General features: G+C 40.3%; 1 protein-coding gene across 1 annotated transcript in view; it reads right to left on the bottom strand.

The window, feature by feature from the left end:
- The window catches only part of USP46 (ubiquitin specific peptidase 46), a 66,620-nt gene that overhangs the window by 23,834 nt on the left and 28,489 nt on the right, over nucleotides 1-14,297 (bottom strand). The window contains exons 2-4 of the mRNA XM_020901301.2: nucleotides 13,483-13,563; nucleotides 10,883-11,096; nucleotides 9,120-9,349 (exon numbers count right to left, since the gene is read on the bottom strand). Of these exons, the coding sequence (XP_020756960.1) occupies nucleotides 9,120-9,349; nucleotides 10,883-11,096; nucleotides 13,483-13,563 (525 nt within the window). The remainder of the gene's footprint in view (nucleotides 1-9,119; nucleotides 9,350-10,882; nucleotides 11,097-13,482; nucleotides 13,564-14,297) is intronic.

Below are 14,297 nucleotides of genomic sequence, written 5' to 3' on the forward strand. Positions count from 1 at the left end.
TTCTCACTTTGTTTTTTGCTAATGATTAACAAACCATAATAAATAAATCACTTGCTCTTCATTTTATATTTATTTCAGACAATGGAAATGACGTTAGACAAAAAGCAAATTCAAGCGATTTTCTTATTTGAGTTCAAAACGGGTCATAAAGCAGCAGAGATTAACTTCCAACATCAACGTGGAACAGCTAAGGGGCGTACATTGCAGTGGTGGTTCAAGAAGTTTTGCAAAGGAGACGAGAGCCTTGAAGACAAGCAGTGCAGTGGCCAACCACTGGAAGTTGACAATGACAAAATGAGAGACATCATCGAAGCTGATCCTCTTATAATTACAGAAGTTGCCAAAGAACTCAGCGTTGATCGATTCTACGGCTGTTCGGCATTTGAAGCAAATTGGAAAGGGGAATAAGCTTGACAAGTGAATGTTTCATGTGTTAGTCACTCAGTCATACCTGACTCTCTGCGACCCCATGGACTGTAGCCTGCCAGGCTCCTCTGTCCATGGGATTCTCCAGGCAAGAACAGTGGAGTGGGTTGCCATGCCCTCCTCCAGGGGATCTTCCCGACCCAGGGATCGAACCTGGGTCTCCTGCACTGCAGCTGATTCTTTACCATCTCAGCCACCAGGGAAGCCCTGAATGCCTCATGAGATGACTGCAAATCAAAAAAAATTGTCGTTTTCAAGTGTCATCTTTTCTTATTCCATGCAACTACAATGAACCATTTCTTGATTGGACTGTGACACTGGACGAAGAGAGGATTTTATACAATAACTGGCTGGACTGAGGAGCAGCTCCAGAGCACTCCCAAAGCCAAGCTTGCACCAAAAAAAGTCACGGTCACTGTTTGGTGGTTTGCTGACTGATCCACTACAGCTCTCTGAACCCCAGTGAACCATCACACCTGAGAAGTGCGCTCAGCAAACCGATGAGAGTCGCCGACCACTGCAGCGCCTGCAGCCAGCACTGGTCAACAGGAAGGGCCCGACTTCCCCACGACAACGCCCGACTGCACATCGCACAACCAACACGCCGAAAGTTGAACGGACTGGGCTACAGAGGTGTGCCTCACCCGCCACTTTCACCTGACTTCTTGCCAATCGACTGCCACTTCTTCAAGCATCTCCACAATGATTGCAGGGAAAACACTTCCACAACCAGCAGGAGGCAGAAAATGCTTTCCAAGAGTTCATCAAATCCCAAAGCATGGGCTTTTATGCTAAAGGAATAAACAAACTTATTTCTCATTGGCAAAAATGTGTTGATTGTAATGGCTCCTATTTTGATGAATAAAAATATGTTTGAGCCTAGTTATAATTACTTAAAATTCATGGTCCAAAACTGCAATTACATTTGCACCAACCTAATAACTTTAAGTGGACTATGAAAAATATACTATACTCTCCAAAGATACACTAAGAGAAAAATTAAAATGGAATTATTAAATATAATACATATATACACATGAACAAATAATCCAAAAGGGGGAAAGAAAAAAAAAACATAGGAGGAGGAATAGAGCTCAGGAGGAAAAATAGAAAATAATTAAATGGAGCATCAAACCCAACCATGTTAATAATTAAACACTTTTTTCAAGTTTTAAGTTGGACCTTTTTTTTAAAAGCAAGACCAGTTACATACTGTCCACAAGAGCTATACTTTAAAAATAAAGAAACAGATAAGCTAAAAATAAACGGGTAGAAAAGATATACTACATAAAGAGTTAACATGCATATATAGTGGGCTATTTAATATACGTTTTAGACAAAATTATAAGTAAAAAAGCTATTTCCTAATAATTGGGTCAATTTACTAGAAAAACATAATTAAAAATACGGAAGTCCTTCATAGAAGTGTGAAAGTGAAAATTGCTCAGTTGTGTCTGAGTCTTTGCAACCCCAAGAACTATACACTCCTTGGAATTCTCCAGGCCAGAATACTGGAGTGGGTAGCCTTTCCCTTCTCCAAGGAATCTTCCCAACTCAGGGGTGGAACCCAGGTCTCCCACATTGCAGATTCTTTACCAGCTGGGCCACCAGGGAAGCCTAGAACACTGGAGTAAGTAGCTTATCCCTTCTCCAGGGGATCTTCCTGACCCAGGAATAAACCGGGGTCTCCTGCATTGCAAGCGGGTTCTTTAACCAGCTGAGCTACTAGGGAAGCCCTAGTTCCTTGTAGCAAAGTCTCAAAAATATATGAAGCTGGAACACTTCACCAAGAAAAAAAAAAAAGAATGAACCACTTACTATAACACAGATGAGCTACAAAAATGTCACATAAGTGGAAGAAATCAGACAGCAAAGACCACATTTGTATGATTCTAATTATATGAAGTGTTCAAAAAAGATAAATATCTAAAGACAGAAGTTGATATAATCCCACAAGATGATATTACATTCCCATTCTTGATGCTGCTCAATACAAAGGATCTTATTGGTGTGATAGAAATGTTTTAAAACTGGATTACGGTTATAGTTGCACAATCCAGCAAATCACCAAAAAATATATATATATATATATCTTTTTTGCACTGAATAGATAAATTTTATGGTATATAAACTGTACCTCAACAAATTTGTTTTTAAAAAGTAAAAAAAATTCATGAAGCAAAAACTGACAGGATAAGAGGGAGAAATAAGACAATCCCACATTATGGTTAGATATTTTAACATTCCTTTCTCAACAAATTACATAAAACCAGGGTTGGCAGGGGGAGGGGGGGAGTTAAGAAAAACACAGACAATCTGAACAACTCTACCAATCGTCATGACCTACTGATAATTATAGAATATTATACCCAACCACTACAAGATACAAATCATTTTCGACTCAATGGTTCTTAACAAGGGAAACTTTGCCTTTCGGGGAATATTTGGCCATGTCTAGAGACATCTTTTTCCAAAGCGACTGAACTGAACTGAGCTGAGCGACATCTTTTTTGTCACATCTTTGGGGGTGCTATCGGCATCCAGTAGGTGGAAGCCAGGGATGCAGCTAACCATGCTCAGAGCAGTACCCCACAACCAAGAAACACCGGATCCGGACGGTTAACAGTTCTAAGGTTGAGACACCCTATTTTCAAGCACATTTACCAAGACAGACATTGTGTTAGGATCCAAAACATGTTACAATAAATTTTAAAAGACTGAAATCATACAGAATATATTCCTTAACCAAAACAGAATGAAATTGGAAAACATTAAGAAACCTGGGGAAACACCAAGTGTTTGAAAATTAAACAACATACTTCTAAGTAATACATGAGTAAAAGGAAAAAAAGACACAAGAGAAATTAGAAAATATTTTGAGCTAGTGACAAAGAAAACATATCCGGACTTGAGAGATGCAACCAGCATTGGTTGCATGCTAAAAGGAAAAAGTAACCAGTGCTAAAAAGAAAAAGTATAGCTTTAAATGTGTACGTTAGTAAATAAAAGAGCAGGGACTGTCTTTTCTGTTTGCTTTAACTGCTATATCTCTAGTACATAAAATAATTTCCATTATTTAATAGATTAATATTAATATTCACTAAATAAATGAATACATAACTGAACAAAAGGCTGAACAAATGAAAAGATATCTAAACGCCAACAGTGGCATCTGGATGGCAGAATTATGGATGATTTACTGTTATACATTCTTGTGCCTGATTTTTAAAAACATATTCATGGGTATTATTTTTAATCAGTAAAACTTTTTAAAAACTCAAAATGGCCCTTCTTTGAGAGATAATAAAAGGATTCTAGCCAACTGAAATTCACACATAATTTAGATAGTTCTACTAAAGTTCTTGTACTTAAAGGGGGTTAAAAACAAAGAAACACTGTCTCCCATTAAATGCAAATCTTTTCCTCTACTTAATTATTCTAGGGAGAGGGAAGAAAGGTACAAATCCAATTAAAGGACTGGAGAAAGTGACTTTCGCAATTCCCAGTGCAAACTGCTTCCAGAATTAAGAGTGAGCAAGTGCGGCTCAGGTGGGTTAGCCACACCAGGGACATGAGAACATAGCACTAACTCTTCCACGTGGATTTTCCTCTCTCCCTCTCCCTGTCTCAGACTGACACAGTCAAAAGCAGTGAGTGATCAAGCAATTTCCCCCTTTTCTCTCTTCCCAGGAAACTGCCAGAAAATCAAACCATTTTCTTCCCACACAGAAGAATCTCATTCTGGTCTAAGTGAAAACACAGCTTGTCTCCAAGGAAACATATATATCGCTAAGACTCCAATACTCTCAGTAGGTACAGGCTACATCTTATTCTCCTTTCTTCCCTCCTCATTCTGGGTATGGACTTCCTCAGAAACTAATTTTAAAAGACTGGAAGAGATCCTACTTGCTCTTCTTTTTAATTACAAGTTAATAGAACAAATTAATATACAGGGCATACATAAAAAATCACAAGCTTTGCTAAGTTCCTGAGTAATGAAAATCCTACTCAAATGTGCTTCTAAATTCCCAGCAGCCTTTGCTGGGCTTAGCAGTAAAGGTGACCAGGTGGCGGCTCCATGCTGTTCGGCCAGGAACTGAAAACTGGCTCAGAGGCGATGCCAAGGAGGTGGGCTCAGGAAAAGTGGCAATGACAGCCCCCCTGAATCCCAGGAACCCAGAACCATTACTCAGCGACCACGTACCCACCCCCCACTGCTCCTCTGTACAGGGCTCAGAAGCTCTACGGAATCCATTTTAACCTTGGCAAACACAGCAAGACGGAGCCTACAATTGGTACTTAATAAAGCAGCTCTTCAGACAACCTTTTGGCTCTAGCAACAGATATAAATGCGTTAAAGCCACTGAGAAGCTATGAAAACCACAAATTTGCAAACCGGATTAAACAGAAAGGGGAGAAAATTAACAACAACAAAATTAAGCGCCAACTGGTACAGCAAATCTTGTGATCCGAGCAGAGGATAACCAAGGGAGCGCTGAGGCTAGACTGGAAAATCCCATGCCTTAATTCTAAAGTACCTTGGTCAAGGTCATCTGGAAAATTCGGCACAGGATGAGCCCCTTAAAATTGTCTCCCCAGTTCTACTGCAGAATGAAAACCGGCTGTTCTCCATAAACTTTTCCCTTGACATTTGCACTGCAATCCCAGGCAACATTTACAAAGGGTGAGACCCAGAAAAAGACAAAAATCATTGTTGTCTGAAAGCATGAAGACTGGCACAAAAGGTTTTTGCACAATTGGAGGAACTACCAGCTGAGGCCGCCCAAACAGCCAGGCTCCCCCAGGGGCCAATTTGCTGCTCCAGATCCAGTGCAGTTTAATCCCACTGTGAGCACTCACTAATGGCCTTAGCAATTCTGCCGGAAGCACTCTGAAAAGGCTGCTTGCCCTGGGCAGAGGTCAGTACTCAAATGGAGCCCTGTATTTCTCACCCTGTGAAGGAAAATTAAGGTCTTCTTTTACACTAAGTTTTCAACATTCTACAGTAACAACAATGAAAAAGCCTGCAGACTATGTATTTTCTTAGAAAGTAGATGGCTTTCTAACAATCAGAGCTTTCTAAAAATGGAAGGCATCGCTGGGGGAGATTGGGTTCCCTATCGCTGGACAGAATCCAGCAGACGCTGGTGACCAACTGGCTAGGACGTCACTGGAGGGACTTGGACACAGGGCGAGGAAAGATTAGGTGACTCCTAGGATCCCAACCAGTTAAAGTCTCTAAGAAAATGGAGGTGATTATCCAAGTAACTACAGAGGGGGGAGAAAAAACTCTTGCCACAAATCTAATCATTACTATATAACACAGGAAGCCCAGTCTGGCGCTGTATGATGTAGAGGGGTGGGATGGGAGGCCCAAGGAGGAGGGGAGATATATATAATTATGACTGATTCACACTGTTGTAGGGCAGAAGCCAACACTGTAAAGCAATTATCCTCCATTTAAATAATAAATTAAAAAATAAAATTGTGGTGGGGGAAAAAGATTCAGGTTTTTCAAAGTGCACCATCCTCCACAAAGACACAGTCTCATTGTTTTCCACAAATGAAGTATAAATGGTTGGAATGATTGGAATCCCACTGAAATAAACACTATGGTATGATACAAAAGTTTTGGAGGAATCTTTGGGCACAGGCTTCTGATCCACAGTAACCCTCCATGAACTAACAGGCTCAGTAACAGCTTCTGCAATACAGTTGTCTGGGGGTGCAACATTTGTATTTGTTGGGATTAACTGACTTGTTCTTAGACAAAAAAAGAAATTACAAATGTGACTGAGCCTATCTGAGCCTTTCTGAAAATCCATGCAGAGAATCACAAGATAGATTTAGTAACTGTGTTCATTTCAAAGATAACCAAAAGGATTAGGCCAGCTGTACAATCTGGGGAAGGTTATCCGACTAAATGAAGAGACATGATGACCCATTGTTCTGATTCCTGTATCAAAGCTCACAGAATACTCTGTCTTCCTTCACAGAATTTTGCAATCATAATTACAAAACTCATTATTTGTTTTGTTACGTCTATCATTCATGCTCAAACTTCCAGAAAGGCAAAGGTCTCACTGCATCCTCAGTGTCTATATCTTTATTTAGTACATGTGAAAAAGAATAAAAGGTATTTATTGAATAAAAGGATACTTGTCTATACAGCCACTATATTACCAAAGTGAAGATATCTGAGAATAGTGGGTATAGACAAGGATGTGGAGAAATGAGAATATTTATACACCAGGTGGGAATTTGATATTTTCAAATGAGTTTAATGATAAGTACACCTAATGCCCTAACAAATTTACTTCTGTGCATATGTCCTAAATAAACTAAATTTATGTATACTAGATTATATGCTAGAATGTTCATTGCTCATAGTTGCCCCAAATTGAAAACAACTAAATATCCGTCAGCAGTAAAATGGATTCATGAATTGTGATATTTTCAGGCAAAAATTAATTCAATAGAAAGCAAATATTAAGAAGTAAATCTCAAGTAAATAGCTTGTATCATAAAAATTAACAGAGTTGTATAAATACTGACATAGGACAATGAGAATGAATGAACTAAAGCATCACGTAACAACATAAATAAATCTCACAAGGGTTAGTGAGGAAAAAAAACAGGATGCAAAAGAACACATATTGTATGATTTCATTCATATAGAGATCAAAAACAAGGCAAACTGAACTATATGTTTTAAGGATGTAAAGGTAAGTTCTGAGTTCTACCAAACATTCAAAATGTATACAAACTCTCCCAAAGAAAATATGGACTATGTATGGATCATGTTTGGATCCAGAGTTGAATTAACTAGCTGTTTAAAAAAAAAAAAGACACAGAGAAACTTGAACACTGAGTGAATAATCATCTAAAGGATCATTTTTAGGTGTGATAATGGTATTGCACTAATGTTTAAAAAAAAATTTTTTTTTCTTACCTTTTATTATCTTTCAGAGATTTATAGCAAAGTAATGAAGAAATGAGAAATGATGTTACGTGGGACGTCCTTAAAAACAGACTGATTCAGTGAAGGGGGATATGACAGGAAAGATGATCAAGACGTGTCAGTGTGCTAACAATCATTGACCCCAAGTAATACACATATGAATTTATTACACATTCTACTTCTCTATTCCATTGAATTTTAATGGAATATAAAATATAAAGGAACAGAAGGAGAAAGGGAGGGAGGAGAGATCTCTAGATAGATCAATATGTGTAGAAAATGTTTTGGCAGGATATATTTCAAAATGTTAAAATGTTTAAGTGGTTATCTCTGGGCTAACATGATCACAATTTTTAGAAAATGTTACAAATTTATCATCTCTAGTGGAGATTACTGGTAACTTTTAGTCTTTTTGCTTAGCTATGTTTTCTAATTATTTCTACAATGAACGTATCAGAATTCTTCAAAACTTGTTTAAAAAGATAGAAGACTGCCAAAAAAGAAAAAGCCTCCCGCTTAAGTTCACATTTCTTAACTATTTCTGGGTCCTAGTCCCCTTGCAGAATCTGCTGAAAGTCATTCTCTCCCCTAGAAATGCACAATCCTTCAGAATTTTTCAGAGTGTTAAACTTTGAGACCCCACATGAGCCCGTGCTATGTCGTTAGTAGTTAAAATAATAAATAATAAAAGCTGATTTTTACTGCATACTTGGCTGGTATGTGCCAGGCATAGTTTTTAAGTGCTTTCCAAGAGTTAACTCGTTTAATCCTCCCAGCAACCCTGGGGCTTCCCTGGTAGCTCAGTCGGTAAACAATCTGCCAGGAGTGCAGGAGACCTAGGTTCAATTCCAGGGTTGGGACGATCCCCTTGAAAAGGAAATGGCAACCTGCTCTAGGGTTCTTGCCCAGAAAATCTTATGGACAGAGGAGCCTGGTGGGCTTCAGTTCATGGGGTCGCAAGAGTCGGACACAACTTAGCACCTAAACCAACAACCAGCAACCCTAGGAGATAAGCAGTCTCATCACCTCCAGTTTACAGATGAGGAGAGTGAGGTCAGAGAGGCTGGATAATCTGCATCAGGTCCCACAGCTCCAAACCTGGCAGCCTGGCCCTAGAGTTGGGCTTTATCTAGCACATCATGAGGTCACTCACAGAGTTAAGTCAAACATACGAAGCCAACGTGACCTCCTGAATCACCCTCTGGAAAACGTCTTCAAATTCAATACTAAGTGCCTACCATGTGCCAGACTCCAGGCCCTGCAACAGCGCTATCAGAGATTCATCCCAGACACCCAGCTAACTGCTGGAGGATCATAAGTCAGGCCTGTCTTCTGAGTTCAAGTTCACCATAGCACAGCTGATTCCCTTTATGCCAAGGAAATGGTCTGTTCTAAGTCACACATGACTTCCTTGTGGCCCAAATCTTTTCAAGATAACGGGCAGAGGTCCAATTCAATAGTTCAACCTTTAGACCCTCAAATTAGCCCATGCTGCAAAGCGATCTAAGTTTTTGAGATTTTTCCCTCATCACTCTACTTCCACTGGCTGAGACATCTTAGATGGAGACAAGCTCCCAAAGTTTGCATCTGAGGCTCACACATATAAACAGAGCAGTCTATATACAAGGAAGACAACTGCTAGGTGCTATGATGTCACACTGCACCCATGCACAACACAGCTCACGCACAAATATGCACAAGCAAGTTACATGAACGCCCTCGTGACGCTTACAGTTTCACAGTTCAAGCATCGAGTTTCATTGGTGAGCGTTCCCTGAAAAATCTCATGGACCCAGGTGAGTTCTGGTTTATTATTCTCCGCAGGTTCATTCATGTTGCCATTTTTTAACTTTCCATTTTGTTTCTCCTGTTTCTTCTCTTCCTGCAGGATGTCCGCAATAGTGTTTAGCAAATAATTTAAAAATTCGTGGGCGTCCTGCTGCATGTAGTTATCAAAGAGATCTGGAAAGGAGAGGGTTGTTATTTCAGTCTCCGGCTCTTGAAAAGCAAAGGAAATGCTTAATTTTACAAACCACATTTCAATTTTTATATTGAAAGAGTGGACATGTATGGGATATATTCACCTCTATCTTGCAACTTCAATGGATAAGTTTTTTAAAATATTTTTTGTTCACTTCTACTTTTTACCACCGAGAACTAAATTTTCCCAATCTCCCTCTGTAAAGTCATCATATATATATATACAGCTACAAACATTTGTATTTGCTCTACAAAAAAAGAAAAGAACAGGAAATATTTGAGCTCCCTGATAAAATATCAGTATTTAATATAGTATGACCACCAATGATCAATTATTCACTTTGTAATCTATCCAGAGTGATGGGGTCTCTTCCCAAAGACCATACTGAACTCTGGACCAGCCTGGAAGCAGCTTAAATGAAACACATAAGGGAGAAGAGAGATATATGCGAGAATGTATCTATGTGATAGCATTCCGAAACCAGATACAGAAGATTCCAGCAGCCTGTTGCTGCTCCCTGCCATAAGGACAAACAATCAAGAGATGAATGCAGCTGTGAAACTTCATTATTAATCATGTTCACAAGGGAGACTTGGGAGGGTTCTGCTTCCTTCTCAGATTATTTTCATTCTGGTCTGTATAAGCTACAACAACTTCAAAAGACAGCAATCAAATTAAATGAGACTTTATAAAACAAACATCTGATTAACTGTGCAAGTCTGGTGCAACACGGCTGAAATCTAGGCTAACCACAAGTTGCCATATCAAACACTTCTATAGTCATAAATTTACCCATGCAAAACTTCTGGAATAACCTCGTCTCTACCACCACGTCTCCCCCAAAAAAACAGATACAGGAAAAAAAAAAAAGGAAGAAAATCAAGTGACAGCAGGACATTTTTACTACAGAAAAATTTCAATTTGATATCCTTCAACTCTTTTAGACATATAAAAATCAGAGGTATTATTTTCAAAACAGCAGAGGCTCTAATTAGATAATGTGCATTTAGCTTAATCACTTATGATAAGTTTATAAGACAGTACTATTTTATTCAATTATTACATCAACCTATTTATTCCAGTCAGTGTCCTGCCTTGGGCAATTTTTACTCTTATAATGATCCTACCCAGAAAAAAGTCCTCCTAATGTGGAGCAAATAAAAAGATCATTCCATTTTGAAGTGATAAATTACTTTTTTTTTTGGCCATGTGGCATGTGGGATCTTAACTCCCTGACCAGAGATTGAACCCACACCCCCTGCAATAGCAGTGTGGAGTATTAACCACTGAACCACTAAGGAAGTGCCAATCAGAATTTTTAAGTATTTTTTTTAATCCAATTTTGCTTTATATACTGGGTGGAAAAGAAGAAATTATCTTTAATTTAAAAACAGATATTTGAGTAATTGGCCATAGTATTTTCCCATTAAAAAAAAAAGGGGGGATTCATTTTGAGGTTACACAGACCTGTTGATTCTCCTTATCTGAAACACATTCGTCTCCATGCTACTCACCATTTTCTTTTCTCAGCCTCGAAATGAACTTCTTTGGTGGGATCACGCCGACCTTCTTCTTCTGCGTGGCGATGCTGTGGAAAAGATCTGCCAGGCATGTCAACAAGTTCTCTTTCTTTTTTTGCTGGGCCTTGTATGCCAGCACATTCTCCCGGAACGGCCGGCAGAAGTACAGAGCCTGAAGAACGGAGTTACAGTAGCATGTGTTTCCAAACTGCCAAAGGACAAGAAGGGCGATTTAAATCAGGGTTCTCTGGACCAGCAAGGAGAGGGAGGGGCCGCCCTTGTGTGAACTGGCCCAGATACCGTGTCATGGTCTGCGTGCCGTGGTAGACCAGTAAGCCATGCAGAACACCAGTGACTATCTGATCACCAGGGAAATGAATGCTAGTATACACAAGCTGGAGAGCTCGCTAGGCTATAAAAGTCTCTATAAAATGATAAGGAGCACTCAGCCTTGGTTTTTAAAAATCTAATGAGACTTTCTGGTGCTTAAAAGAGAGAGTGGAGAAGAAAAAAAAATCAACATGATATGGAGACACAGAAAAGCAGCTGGTGACACAAAAGATGTCACATTGCAACATATCAAAGCTCCTAAGACAGGGAAAATAAAAACCCCAATCAGAAAGAAATCCAGCTACTAGGAACCACCTGCTCAGCCTTAACCGAGTGGGGACTTGTTTTAAGTTTCTCTCTTTCAAGGGTCTGGCACTCCTCCACAGGCTTCAGACCAATTTCCTCACTTTCTCCATAGCAATCTTGTTTCTGCTGAATACAATACCACATAGGTCCTGGTCTCCTGCCATCATAGTAGGACCCACAGAGAAACATTTCGTACTTCTCAAAAGCCACGGTTATGATTTAAAGAGGCAAAAAAGTCATCATTTCACTGGTTTTCAAGTGACTGGATAACCAATTCTACAGGAGAACACATAGCTGAGACATTCATTTCAGAATTTCTCATACGTGCTAAAATAAAGAGGAAAACCATCTAAGACAATTAGAAGATTAACAGCAGATTAGAAAATGCTGTGTAAGATTAAAATAGAACACAAACATCTTCTCAAGCCTGGTTGTTGGCTGTGTTTCATCTGCCCAAGAGTGAGGCAGATGCATGGCCATCCTTAACGTGACATTTCTTCATATGCTAAGATAGAACACTTCCTATTTTTATACATTTTAATCTACTTTGACACAATTATGTGATGAGACAAACCCCTTTTTAAAGAGAAGCTGTAACTTTCATGAACTACCATTTGAAGTGAACATGTATAAAACTATTAACAGGTTTAGAACTTACAATGCTTCCACAGACTAGGAGATGGCTTTAGTTCTTTATTCCTCCATAGTCTGCACCTGTCTTTTCCCTGGCCAAGGTAGAATTCCCGCAACTTGAATAACTACCCTCATAGAGCTTAAGCAAGAGGCCTTTGCACAATGCCTAAAAAGTTGCATTAAAATTATAAGTCAGTATTCCATCAACACAGTGCCCTATATTCCAGTACTTTAGCCTTCTCCTTCCAGTCTTTTCTTTACTCAGTGCCTCAGCTTTAGCCAGACACCCTTTAGTAACACTTGGTCCCTGGACCAGTGAACAACTCCTGGGAAAGAAAAGGAACTAACGTGTACCGAGTGTCACTGTGTGCCTTGGCCTCATGTCAGGACCTCCAATAGGAGCTCTCATGGATCCTTCACTATAAGCCAAAGGGTAGAAACCATTTCACAGAGGGCGAAATGGAAGCTCAGAGAAGGGAAGGGACTTGCCCACGATCACACAGCTGGGGAACAGCACAGGCAGACCTTGGATTCGGTCTGTACTAATTCAGAGACAATGTCCACTCTTATTCCACAAGCGGCATTCACTCAGAACACTCCCAGTAGAAATTATGACCGATGACACCTGCATTCTGACAGACCATGCTCAGAGCAGTTGTTCCAGAAAACCTGGTGCTTTTGAGGAAACCACTGATGTTATTTAAATCCTCCACCCCAGAGAGAAAGGGTCAGCTAGAGAAGAAAGCTCATGAGGGTGGTGGGTAATATTGCCTTACTACCCGGCCATCATGAACTTATCCGGGACACAGAGCCTGCCAAGTCTGGCTGTATACAAGGGGACCACTGCTGAGCACAAGTGAAATGAGGCCAAGGGATTTAGAGATAGACTGGCCCCAGTCTCCCCCCACTTCCCACTGATGCTTCAAATACCAAATTATGCCGTGAAGCACCCACTGGTGCTGAGCTGGTAACCCTTTCAACACTCGGGCTGAGCTGATGAGCCCACTCAGATGGTAAGGGAGGACCACAAAAGCAGGTCTTGCTACAAAGGCTGATAACATCACTCTGAAGGTTAGTGTGCAAAGGAAACCCTTTAAGGCACGGGGGGAAATCTGACCTAATAATGCACCAACTAAACCTCCTCTTCTGCGGCAACTCATGCTTCCAAAAACTGGACTAAATATCCCCTACTTGGGTATTTGCCACCTATGGTAACCAAGGAGTAGGAACGATTATTTAAAACTTGGTAATGATGAAAACTGCAGTGACATTGCTTCAAGAATGCTGAAACACCTGCCTAAAACAGTACGTTTCAAAATACTTACATTGACCAATCCAAAGTAGTGTTCATTGATCGGAAACTGCTCTGGGCCAATGTCTTTTTCCAGAGCAGAGGCATTGGTGCCCTAAAAGAGAAAAACAGCAAAAGTTCTGCTGAGTGTAAAACAGACAAGAAAGCAAAAGGCTACTTGAGAGCGCCCGCTATTGAGACCAACATTTCCCCTTGTGGCCACGGAGTCTGGAGGTGGTCACGCTGAAAACAGGTATCGGAAGTAAACCGTAGATGAGGTAATGAGGTCAGCCTGTTCCTCTCCTCACCCAACTTCATCGTCCCTCAAACCTGCTCTACCCAGTTTCAATGACCTTCCATTAGGAAAGGAGGTTTAGGACAGGTACCGAGCCTACCACTCAGAACTTCCAAATAAAATGTTCTAAGCTCAGATTCCTGGAGTAGCTTTTACACCACTCAGCAGTGTACAGAATCGTACAACCAATTTCAAAGTCAATGGTGTGTGTCTGATAAAGATTTATCTACTGTGCACCCACCACATGCCAGGCACTATTCTAGGCTCTGATAATAGAACAGTGGACAAAGACAGTCTGAAAGAAAAAGCAAGTACAATGCACAGCACATCAGGATGCGATGAGTGCCGTGGAGAAAAGCAAAGCCGGAAACGAGGGCAGGGGCTCCAGGGCGCAGGGAGGAGGGCAGGACGGATAGCTGCAGCTTTAAATAGGGTGGGCAGGGAAGGCCTTACTGAGAAAGCAACGTGTCCAAGGACATATAAATAACGGAGACATAGAATTTAAAACCTAACTGTTCTCAAGTGTATCAAATCGAGTTCAACACTCCGATGTG

The sequence above is a fragment of the Odocoileus virginianus genome, chromosome 29 (assembly GCF_023699985.2).
Source record: "Odocoileus virginianus isolate 20LAN1187 ecotype Illinois chromosome 29, Ovbor_1.2, whole genome shotgun sequence".
Lineage (NCBI taxonomy): Eukaryota > Metazoa > Chordata > Mammalia > Artiodactyla > Cervidae > Odocoileus > Odocoileus virginianus.